General features: G+C 34.6%; 1 protein-coding gene across 1 annotated transcript in view; it reads right to left on the bottom strand.

Moving 5' to 3' along the window:
* Positions 1-13,226, bottom strand: part of EFHC2 (EF-hand domain containing 2) — a gene marked incomplete at its 5' end in the record, with an annotated part of 55,960 nt that overhangs the window by 23,505 nt on the left and 19,229 nt on the right. The window contains 3 exons of the mRNA XM_083362461.1: positions 6,981-7,119; positions 7,374-7,484; positions 8,289-8,540. Coding sequence (XP_083218587.1) covers positions 6,981-7,119; positions 7,374-7,484; positions 8,289-8,540 — 502 coding nt within the window. The remainder of the gene's footprint in view (positions 1-6,980; positions 7,120-7,373; positions 7,485-8,288; positions 8,541-13,226) is intronic.

Here is a 13,226-nt window from a genome sequence, read left to right as displayed (position 1 = left end):
TAAAGCGAAATGGTTTTAGAAAATCCAGCTGAAGGCCCAGGACTGGGGGGGATGGCGCGTGCCCACAGAGAGGGCTCTGCGTGCCACCTGTGGCAGGTGTGCCATAGGTTCGCCACAACAGTTGTAGGGTGACTCATTATTACTCTTATTATTTGTCATAGCTGTGGAGCCACTTTCAGTGATTTTGAAAAAATACCACGAATCTTGGCTACAAATCAGCAAAAAGTTCTAATAAAATCTTGCATCTGCTTTATTTATTTATTTATTTATTTATTTATTTATTTATTTATTTATTTATTTATTTATTTATTAATGGGACTTATATCCCGCCCTATCTCCCGAAGGACTCAGGGCGGCTAACAACAATCACATATAATAAGTACAAAAATTAAGATAAAATTAAAATTAAAGTCATCTGTGCAATAAATTAAAATTAAAAATTAAAAATAAATTAAAAATTGTAAACATAATTAAAATGCCTGTCAGTCCAGGTCAGCCAGGTGGAAAAGGAGTGTTTTGAGGCCGCGGCGAAAGGACTGGAGATCTTGGGCTATCCGAAGCTCAGGGGGGAGCTGAGCTTTAGATGGATGATCTGAAGTTTTATGGAAAATTAGAAATTAAAATCCAATCACTGACAAGTATTGGAAGAATTTTTAGCGCAGATGATTTAGAGAAACGTGCTACACTAGCAATAAACCAAGGAAAAGTCACACATAGCAATGAAACTGAAATGCTGAATAGCCAAACCATCAGGAACCATCAGGATGAAACCTACAAATATCTGGGCACGCTACAGTTGGGTAACATCAAGTTAAATTAAAAATGTGATCAGTGAAGATATCCAAAGAGTGAGAAAAGATTGAATATAAAAATTAGTACTCAGTACAAAAGAAGTACATTGCGTGGTTTGGTGAAGAGAATAAATAAAGATTAAATCACAAAACAAACATATTAAGGAAAAGTGAGTGGGTTGAGAGGAAGGAGTGGGCCAAGAAAATTGTGATTAAACAGAGCTGATGTAGACTGAAAGAGATTAGAAATCTGAGAAACAAAAGACAATGCATGAATCAGTAAACGAACAAGAGTGAAAGAAAGAATAGCTTCTCAAGACTGAAAGCTGTGAAGTTATACTGAAGAGGACTGATATAAATTAAATTTAGTTAAGAGCTCCTTTTTCTTTCTTTTTTTCTTATCTCTTGACTTCAATTTTTTTTGCTTACTGCTTTTTATTTTCTCTGCATTATGTTGTTTATACCAAAAGGGAATAAGATAATGACATACTCCAAACAATAAATGGGATATGTTCCTTGACACAAACTTTTCTAACTTTTCCTGAATCTGAATTTCAGGACTTGCATAACAAATTGATTGCTGATTAAGATCTTCCTTGCATTCCAACAGTGCCACCTAGTGCACTTTCTTGAAGATGGGATAACAGCAACTACATTGAAATGGTTCTTCCGACAGAACAATTGTAAAAAATTGGAAGCCAGCTCTTCTATTTCTCCCTCACCAAGCAACTCTAGATCACATCAAACTCAGCTTGAAACTGAAAGCTGAAAGCAATAAATTGTGTTAATGTCTCAAACGTATTTATTTTATTCATTTGCTGGAGTGTTTTTGCTGCTCGAGTGTGCAGATTCTAATAAATAAGAAGCAACTGTTTCTGTTACTTTTCTCATTCTCTCAGAAGCATTGTTGCTGGGCAGGATGTGAAAATAAATCTTTCTCACAAACAACCACACATTGTTTTCAGCTGGAGAGTGGCCCAGTAGAAATCATAAAATGCAGAGATGATCAGGCTCAAACAAATAGCTTACTCTTATAGTTAATAATTCTCAATGAAGCATGCTATGTAAATTCACATTTAACTCTCCAAGAGAAGTCATTTCGATGTAAAGGACTTGAACTTAGGTTTTGCAATGGCTGTTGTCTCTCTAATAGAGTTTTTATTTTTATTTATTTTATTTTGATCCCATTTATATCCCGCCCTTCTCCGAAGACTCAGGGCGGCTTACAATCTAAGCACAAATCAAATGGGCTTAGCAATATGCCTGCTTATTAGGGCTTTCACCCCCGCCCCCCCAAGCGGCATTATTAAAAAGTCAGCTTATTGCCCCCAACAATCTGGGTCCTCATTTTACCTACCTCGGAAGGATGGAAGGCTGAGTCAACCTTGAGCCTGGTGAGATGCAAACCTGCAATAATTGCAGGCAGCTGGTGTTACTTAAGGAGGCATTAGCCCACTGCTCCACCAAGGCTCTGTTCCCATGACCAGGTTTTATTACAATCTGATATAATCTGATATTCAGACACCAGTTTGTCTAGCATCGAATAAACAAAAAAGTGAATCAGTTAAAGAAGGCTGGTTAATTCTTATTTCATCTGAAGAGTAAAATAATAAAAGTCAAAATTCAAGTCCATGTTTGGAGCAGAACACCCATTACTTAAAATTGTTTTCTTCTTAGAAGCTGAATTTATGTACTTAATTTATTAAAAGACAGCCTGGTCATGATATTGGAGTGGGGTGGACAAGGCTTTATTTTTGAACATATTTGCAAATTTCAGCATTAAATAGCTTGATATGTGTATTGCAAATCTTCAATCATAAAAGACATTAAAAACTTTGCCACAGTAAATCATTTCAATGGATTGCTCCTGAGGAGGTTTAGGGGCCACACAGAACATAGATGATATTTACATATTTTTGTCCCAAGGACTTCTTAATAATAAGGGTTGCATGGGAAGACTTAACCACTGTTGAACTAATTAGAGATTATTTTTAAATTTGACTTAAAGCAATATTCATTTAATTAAATCTGCTATATCTTAACCACAAGTAATAATTTAAATAACTGTTCCTTCTTTTCCAGATGTCTTGTATACCTCTACATTTATAATTATAATTAAAGTGTTATCCCAGTATTTTTCATACATTTGTTTTTTCCAGTGCCTTCGTAATTCCTATTACTCTCCTATGCATAAGTTATACTTCTGCAGTATATAAAAATCCTCTTTGAATTGTGATATCCACAATGAATATAATAGTGGTATAAGCATTACATCTTTAATTAGAACTCATTGTGGCTGTCAAAGATCATATAATTCCTACAATTAAAAAGAATTCAGTCATGCAATCTACAGGAAGAAAAACCTGGGTATTTTACTATCAGTGGATTGATGGTGAGGCATTAGCCAGAAAAATATCCCTGACGGGCTAGACTCATATTACTTTTACTTTTCAAAACATACATAAAGAACATGGTCATACAGTCATCTAAGAAGTGCCAGGGGGAAAAATACCACTTTTCAAAAAGAGCCCAGTGATAACTGTAAGCATTATATGTTTTTTTTTAATATATGCCCCCAACTCTGAAATGTAAAGCACCAGAACCATTACTAAGCTTGGGAAGGCCAATTTATCTTATATTTAACTAAAAGTCCCTTAATTTAAGGAATATTCAACTGAAAACAAAAACAGAAACAAAGCTTCTATTAGCATATTTAAAAACGAAACAACCCTAACATAGCCATGAGATTTTAAGGTAAGATTTGAAAGAAAATCTAATCTTTCCAACTCTGAAGAGATCAATAAATTATTATGTCTTGGTTATAGTTTGTGAAACATTGTATAGACAATTGGCTCTAAACTCTCCTTCCAAACTTTTGAGTCTTTTATGAATAAAGTATGATCATTACTAAAATTTTGCCCAGTTTATTCATCAAAGGATGTTTTTTTTGTTTTTTGTTTAAAAGTAAGCACATTTTATAAATAATTTAACTGCTGCTATAATTATTTTGATTTTAAAAAAAGTTTGTAGTTTAGAACTAAGACGTTTAGTACATAAGCATTTCATTGTGTCTATATATCACACTGTGACCGTATGGTAAACATTATATTAAGTTAGTTCTGAAATATTGGATAAATAAGAAAGAAAGATAAAAAACAGAGACCATGAGTTCAAGTTCCGCCTTAACTATGAATGCCAGCTATGAAAGCCAGCTGGGTGACTTTTCACTCTCACTCATCCCAGGGTTGTTATTATAGGGAAAACAAGAAGAGGAAATTGTGTTAGAACTGTTTGCTACCTTGAATTATTTGTAAAAATAATAAAAGGTGGGATGTAAATAAACAAATTCAAATATTTTATTACCATGAATTAAGAGACCAAATCAAATTTATACTACATAAACAAATTATAAATTATCTGTGCTGTATGGAATTCAATATATTTCCTTGAAAGCACAGGCAGTCCTCAACTTATAACAATTGGGGCCAAACTTTCAGCCTTTGAGCAAAATCAGTCGCGCTTATGACTGCTTTGCTCAATGACCACAATCCTGGCGCTCCCAGTTGTAGTTGTTAAGCAACTGTGCGGGTTGTTATCCAGAGGACAGGGTGCCTCAGAATATGGTAAAGGCCCTGTGAGGTCGAGCGCCCATTGGTGTATGGCAAGTGCCACAGGTTGGGAGCCTCCAGCCTTCGCCCCACCTACCACATCCAGGTTCCCCTTGCCTTTCTGTTCTTCTGCAGCACCTGACAGGCGTGCTCAGCTGATATAAGGCACAGCCTTCCTACTCGGGCCATCTCATGCCAACCTGCAAATCGGTCCCATTCTCAAACTGGTTCAGAAGACTCCTTCTTCCAGTCTCATGATTTGGAGAAGGAGACACCCAAACCATTGCAAGAATGAGAGCTTTCATGAACTTTATAGCATTCCTGACACAATCCTTCAAAAGGCTTCTGTAGCTTTTTACTTCTGAAGTCTAGTCATGTTGTCTAGCTTTTTATCCAGAAAGTTCCTATAATTTCAAACCCCTCTATTATTTCATCTCTCTTAATTCAGAAATAAGTTCTGTATAGCTGACCCTCTAGTTCCCTTCTCTACTTTTTGGATGCCAAAGTTTTCAGCTAGGCTTGTCAGGAACCTTTTTGATCTCCCATTAACTGCAGAGTTTATCTCCCAGTTGATGTCCCCATTACTACTGTGGTGTGTTTCCTGCACACCATAGTTAACTGGTTAGGAAAATATTAATCTATTTCCTCTGCTTGGTTGGGTGGCATGTAGTATACATCTATGGCAATGTCACTCCTTTTTTCTTTTATATTAACCCAAATGCATTCAAGAAGGCTTTCAAGTCAGAACGCTGACTTGAAAGCATAAAAAAGTAAAATCAGCAACATTTCACAAAAAAGAAAAAAAATAAGAAATGATATCAGCAAAGTCATATAGTTAGTATAATTGTAGTTTCCTTCATATTTTCCAATGTAGTTAAATTATCCCAGGCAAATGAGTAATCACAATGAATATAAGAAAGATTTGATAATATTTCAATCAATTTATGATCTTTTCTATGAATTAATGTTTTATTAAAAAAATTGAAGGAGAAAACAGCTTTGAAGGATTAGTTAAAATATGTATCAGTGCTGGGCATTATCTGTTTAGATAATAAATGAATCTAATTTTGAGGCTCAAGTCATTTTTATCAAATAGATGTTATGCGTAATATTTACCAGAAACAAACTATATCCATTAAGTGTAAGAAATTTAAAAGTTATTCTAATTTAAAGTGCAAATGAAATTAGTATCATTTGTAATTTCTTCTCCGCATAGAAACTATGCAAAAGAGAAGCAGCTAAAAAGAAAGATCAGGTCTAACTGATCATCAGAGCAAAAAGCCGACTTATTCTTGTAAGATCATTAACTTCTTATTTCATCCTCTTACTTACCCAAGTAATATACTTTAAAATTCAACTAATTAATAGAAAATTATATATGCACCTTTGAGGTTTGTAGTTACACCAATGTTTCTTTTTTTATAGACACTCAGCACGTGGAATTACCTAGACTCTAGTGAACACAAGGGAATCCAATCCCCATTCCTCTCCACAGACATCCATATTATATTGGCTTGTCCTCCAAATTTGCATTTCTCCTTGTAAAAACACGATTAGCAAGGTGGGCTCCGTTTATTGCAAGGGGGGACATCTCTTTCTACGCATACCCTTTGCAGAACTAAAGCTTTCCTAACTACTGAAAGTGCTATGGCAGCCAAAAATGGATAAATGTCATGTAAGCTACTCTTTCCTATGGCACAGGTGTACAAGCCAAAAGGTATACGTTATCTTTTGGTACTGTGCTGGAGTCCATGGCCTAAGTTATTTCACTTTATTTATTTATTTATTTTATTTATTTATTTTTGGGACTTACATGCCGCCCTATCTCCCGAAGGACTCAGGGCGACTAACAACAATAAAAACAACGATACAAAAGTTAAAAGAAATTAAATAAACAGCCCCAATAAATAAGTTAAACTAAACAATTAAAATAAAAAAAACATTTTTAAAAACCCTGTCGTCAGTCCAGGTCAGCCTGATGAAAAAGGAAAGTTTTAAGGCCGCGGCGAAAGGACCGGAGATCCGGGGCCATCTGGAGCTCAAGGGGGAGTTGGTTCCACAGGGCTGGCGCTCCCACAGAGAAGGCCCTCCCCCTGGGGGTCACCAGCTGACATTGTCTAGCCGACGGCACCCTGAGGAGGCCCTCTCTGTGAGCGCACTGGGCAATGGGAAGTCGTTCCCGGAAGCAGACGGTCCTGCAAATATCCCGGGCCTAGGCCATGTAGGGCTTTAAAGGTAAGTACCAGCACCTTAAATCTTAAATTTAAATATGATTATTCTCCATTCACATTTTAAATATTTTTCCTTCTATCACATTACAAGCTTTAATTTGATAGCAACTTTGACAATTTCTGGGGGATATAACCAGAGATGAAAGTACATGAAATCCAAGGGGCTCAGATATGGCAGTATCTTTGCCATACAAGGATATTAATAAAAGCATTCATATCCAATTGGTTAACTTCCTATATAGATGTTAATGCTGAAATATGCGCTACAATAATGAAGCTTCTCAATGGATTAAAAAGCTAACCTTGATAGATCCACAATTTAAAATTAAAATATTAGTAGTTTTACTTACTGACTCCATACTTTGTCTTATAATATTCTTTGGTAAATTCATCACAATCACAGATAATTATTTTCCGTCCCCAAACATTGATTGTTGCTCCTATTCTCAGGTCACAGTCTTTATAAAATTCCTGATGCACTGCTCCTGTCTAATAATTGGGGAGGAGGAAGAGGAGAACTTTTTATACACTAAAAAGTTATATCAGTTATTTTATTTTGAAAAAGGTCTTGAGAAACTTCGGTTTGAGAAATATCTTTTTGTATGAGATTATATTTTTGTATTATATTATATGTCTTCTCCCAATTCACATTTTCACCCAACCTGCTTACTCAAGTAACAGTCATATAAAGATAATTTAAATATAGTGAATTTTGTAAATTATAATTATCTATAATATCTTACTTTACGATTATCCAGAATATAACGACCTTTATTCCCAACTAGGCCTCCAAACACATTCAAGACTGTCCGATCTGTAATTGTACCAGGCTGATATATTCCAACTGGAGCAAACTGGGGTTCAGGGAAAAAAGACACAGGCTATTAATATATGTAATTACCAGACTAACTAAAGAGAGCAGCCAGGATTATCTAGTAGAAATAGTGCTCAATTTATGACCATTCATTCAGCCACTGTTTGAAATTACACTGGTGCTAACTGAATGGAATTACGACCCATGCCTGAAGTTACAGCTGTTGCAGTGTCCTCATGACCATATGAGCAAAATTCAGGAGTTGGCATCTCAGCCACTCTTACAACTGCAGAGGCACTGAAACTCCCTCTAACCGCCTACATAGATCTATGCAAATATCTAAACATGCTTATGTGTGCTGATGGGCTCTGTCTGAGGCCAGCTAAGGCCTCCCAGGCCATGGCAGAATTGCATGTGCTGCAATACCCTATCTTATGCACAGCTTACATTGGGCGTCCAAGTGTTTTCCCCACCCCCTCTGAGGCAACCTGCACTATTTAGTTGGTAGTCCATTTGCTTAATGACCCATGAGATCATTTAACAATTACAACTGTGAGTGTCAGAATTGGAGTTGTTCAGCAAAGTGGTCATGTTATGTCTTGCTTAAAGACCACTTCACTCAACAATCAAGATTCCTGTCCCAATTTTAATAATAAGTTGAGGACTACCTGTATCTGAAATTTTACAAGGTATAATTTCTGTTTCATACAAAAGCTGAATTTTATGTCCACCTAACTACATATATGTTTTTATTTCATTGAAATGGACAGCAAATGAAACAAATGTATAAATGCATTCCAACCCTGCTAAAAATCAAATCAAAATTTCTCACATACACATTTACCTTAGGTAATTTCTGTCTATTGAGGAATAGAGGTACAGCATCCCGGCCAGAATTTACAGGTATCACTTCTTTTATTTCAATTGTATCATCAGCCAAAAAATAATGTAGCACCACTTCTCGAATGTCCCCAAACATTGTTTCAGTGTCATCCCAAACACCGTAAAAACGTAAAACATGTCCCTCATGTTCCAGAAACTGGCAAAGTGTATCAAAGCGTTCATAGGGACGTAACGGTGTCATACTATCTATCAACTGCAGATAAAAAAAGAATGTTTTTTTAAAAATACTATTGTTATGAACATAGAATGTGTCAGTAACTTTAAAAAATACACAATAGGACCAGTCTTCATAGGTAGAACCATAATTTTTTTTCTAATACTTCTTGTTTCCAGTATATTTTATTTTAGTATAACAGATACACATTTCAATTTTGTTATAGCAAAGAACTAGATGCCACATTTAGTAAATATCTGGGTACCATTTTCAAAAGTGAGCCCAGGTATCAAGATTTCAATTTTTTTTTCTTCTTATGAAGAACGTTTACATCTAAAAACTGGAAATTCTTACTAACTTCCAATATCTCCATACATGATCTCATTTTTTGTACGCAAAAATGTGTCCCAGGCACATTTTTGTCCAATATATTTTCTTCATTTTGTAATCATTCTTTTTCATATTCTGAATTGGTATTATAAACTCCTTTATCTAAGTAGGTATTGGTTCTTGTTCTCAAAATGAACCTTTTAGCATTATTTAATACTAGTAGCTTGCTACATTGTGCCTATAAAATAAATTAAAATGGTTCTGTTCTCAAAATACATCCATTAGTATTATTTCAATATTAATAACTTGCTACAATATGCTTATAAGAAGCTTCAGAGACAAAATAAATAATTGTATTGAAAAACTTTACTAGGTGAATAATTAGAGTAATGAGACTATATAAAAGACAGTTTATGAAAATAGAAACACATTTTGAATGGAAGAAAATGGTCTGAAGAAATGGCAGCAATGAGGAAAAGATAGTACAGATAAAAATTTGAAGAATAGAATAGAATAAAAACTTTATTGTCACTTTAAATGTAATTAACATACATTAAAATGAAATTTTGTTGCATTCAGCTCTCAAAAAAATATCATTATGCATATACCCACATACACACATATATATGACACAGAGAAACATCACAGTCTAGTTTGAATATATACATATATATGGGGGGGAAAGAATCCGGTGAATTTACAAGTATAAGGAACAAAGCTGTTATAGAATCTAGTAGTTCTGCTATAAATACTTTGAAACCTTCTCCCAGAGGGGATCAGCAGAAACCGACCATGAAGTGAGTGTGTGGGGTCTCTAACAATGCTTCGAGCTCTAAGCACATAGTGCTTATAAGTAGTATCCTGAATAACGGGAAGCAAGCTTCATATAATCTTCTCAGCTATCCTTATCACTCTTTCTATGGACCTTCTATCTGACGCACTGCTACTACCAAACCAAACAGTGATGTAGTTTGTTAAAACACTCTCAATCATACCTTTGTAAAAAGCAGCCAGAACCGAAGAAGAAAGATGTGGTTTTGAAGTTTGTATGGCAAGGAAAGAAAGCTAGAATAAAGATGAAAACCTTGCAAGCTACTAAGGAAAATGGAGGCTTTGGTCTACCTGAGTGGGCGTTGTATTATCAAGCATCTGTATTAACATGGGTGAAAGAATGGATAATGCTTAGGAATAAAAGGTTGTTATATCTGGAGGGACATGACTTACAGCTGGGGTAGCATGTTTTTTTGTGGTATGGGAAAAACAAACTCCATGGATATTTTCAAAATCACTGTATTAGAAATGCTTTGATAACAGTATGGGAAAAAATTAAAATGAAAATATATGTAAAAATTCCAGGGTGGTTATCAACAATTGAAGCTTTTTCACATACAAATTCGTTAGATTTTGAAAAAAACTTGGACATATAGAGATATTTTAAATACTGATGGGACATTAAAATCAAAACAAGAGCTGGAACATCAGGGCATCAACATGTCATGGTGGGTACGCTTACAAATACAAAATAGATATGAAAACGATATGAAAATGTATGGATTTTATAAAGAACAAAATGTGTTTAATAAGATATTATTAACTTCTGATGAGAAATTAATTAAGAAATTGTATAATTTTTTGTTAACTTTAGAGATGGAAAGTGAACAAATGAAAGGGACAATGATAAGGTCGGCGGAAAACTTTGGTTATAATATAGAATTAGAAAAATGGCAAAAATTGTGGGAGAGAAATCATAAATTGACAATGTCAACTGCGTATAAAGAAAATTTGTATAAAATGTTTTATAGATGGCACTTACCTCCAGCTAGACTAGCAAAAATGTTTAAAAATGTATCAGGTAAATGTTGGAAATGTAAACATAACTTAGATACATATTATCATATCTGGTGGACATGTGACAAGGTAAAGGCTTACTGGGAAAAAAATACATGCTTGGCTAGAAAAAATAATAGGAGAACATGTAGTATTTAATCCTGATTTTTTTAATTAAGTATAGTACCAGAAAAGATCAATAAGCAAAATTTATACTTGGTTTTACATATTGTAACTGCAGCAAGAATAAGCTATGCGCAATGTTGGAAAAATGAACGAATACCTTCAGAAGAAGAGGTAATAAAAAAAGATACTGGAATGCGCAGAGATGGACAGATTAACTATGAAACTGAAAGATAAAGGAGAAACAGAATATTAGCAAAGCTGGAATTTATTCTACAAATGGTTAGTAGAGAGAACCAAAGAATAGGACTTGATTATGTATTAGCGTTTTATGAATCCAGATCGCACGCTGTTTGAAAAACTAACATATGTATGTAGAGGTAAAAAATAATAATAAAAAACTTTATAACAGAAAAAAAGGAGAAAGATGTGCTCTCCTTGCCGATGCAAGAAATGCAAACGCTGGTTTGCACGCTTCACTAAAGGTAATGTATGAAGAGACCAAGTCAAATTGTTAGTTATCTGCACGCCCAGGTACTTAATACTACTGACTACCTCCACAAGGTGCAGCCATGATACAAAGTGAGTATGAACATGCCAGCTCTTTCTAAAATCAACAATGAACTTTGAAAATTTGAAGAGACCAAATTGTTCATAGACAAAGGTAGAAAGCCAATACAAATGCCCTAGAAAAACTGTAAATGATGTTACCTTCAATTTGAAACCTGAATTTGACTTCAAAATCAATTTACCGTAATGAAATGTGAATGAAGGAAGCAAACAATAAGCACCTAAGGGAAACAGGATTAACATCCTTGTCTCTTCAGAACATTAACCTTGGATATTATGACATCACTGAAGCTAATAAAGAGGAAGAAGTGGGCGGGTGTGTGTGTGAAGCTGGAATCAAGGGGGGAAAAGGCAAAAAGGCAGATAGAAAGGCTTGAGCAAAAAGTGGCATAAAATATTATTAGCCTATTATCCTATAAGCCCCAATCAATGATTGAGCAACAATAGTATTCCAGACTTTAAAATATGAATAAAATGATCATAGGATATAAGGCTTGGAAGAAGCTTAGGATCCTCTAGTCCAAGATCCTTTCCAACATGCGAATCCGCTATAAGAGCACTGTAGATTTATATATCAACCTAAACTACATTTTGTATAGCTATGGTTTATTACGTCATTATTCACCGCGTTCACAGAAGACATAAAACACTATTTAAAGCCATGGTTAACTTAGGACGCTAATCCAAAACTAAACAAATTACATTATGGCTTAGCATGTTGTGTGAATCAGATCCAGATCAACTGAACTGTAGTGAAAGAAGCAAAGTTTCATTTTGTTATGAAGCAACAAAGATGTGCACAATTGAATAGTAGAAGCTATGTGCTCTAGTAGGGCTACTGAATCAATGCTTTCGACAATTCAGTGTCTCTTAGTCTATACAACGGGACTGTTATAAAAATAAAGATATAAAATGCTAGTTAAACAAAAAAGTATATATGCTCTTTTAATCATGCAAAAATGATTTAAAAAATAAGGAACTGCGATGACAGCTGCATAAAAAAACTCATGGTGTTTGGGGGCAAGAAAGAGGGAGAAACTGTCAACAGCTATAGGCATTAATGTGGATTAGGAGCTATCAGTACACTGCTCACCTTAAATCATTCATAACACATCTACAGTAGCATCATTGTTATATCTTTTGCAAAACATAAGAGATGAAATGAATAAATGGGCAAAAAAGAGCAGATCAAAAAGATTGTGAGGAGAAAATGGTAAATTCTCCTTTCAGTAATAGATGTTGCATTTATCAATGAAATACACATAAATCTTACAATATACTATTAAAACAACTCTAAATTTGAGTCTCTAAATTTCCATGGATTAATATAATTATCTCCTGGAAAATAGATCAGTTAGTTTGCCAGATTTAGGTAGTTTAAGATATATATTGCCATTCAATTATTTTATATGCCAGCTAAAATACTAAGTATGTTAACATTAGCAATAGTAAATAAATGTATTCTGTAGGTTAGAGTATGTGCAGGTCAATTAAGAACAATTTCCATTTCAAATCTGCTATCTACTACTCACAGTCACTACATTGGAGAGATTTAAGCAACAATCCTACAACCATTTACTGTGGAGTAAACACCAAGAAACTAAGTGATAATTTGAGTAGCCACAATAGCATGGGTTTGCTCTGTAAATACGGCTGAGGGTACACAAAATATTTGTGCATAAGGGCTACTTAATCTAAATGGCCAGCTGTGGCAATTGCCATTTCCCTGCTTCTTGAAATGACATTTACGAGCTAACTTTTCTTTTGCATATATTAATATTTAATTGTGCTAAAAATCTCTAGATTCTCTGTGTGTGTGTGTATGTGCACACACGCATGCATGCGTATGCAGAATCAAATGGATTCAGAAAAAAA

This window comes from Vipera ursinii, assembly GCF_947247035.1.
Source record: "Vipera ursinii genome assembly, chromosome: 4".
Taxonomy (NCBI): Eukaryota; Metazoa; Chordata; class Lepidosauria; order Squamata; family Viperidae; genus Vipera; species Vipera ursinii.
This window is presented reverse-complemented; position numbering and strand designations above follow the sequence as displayed.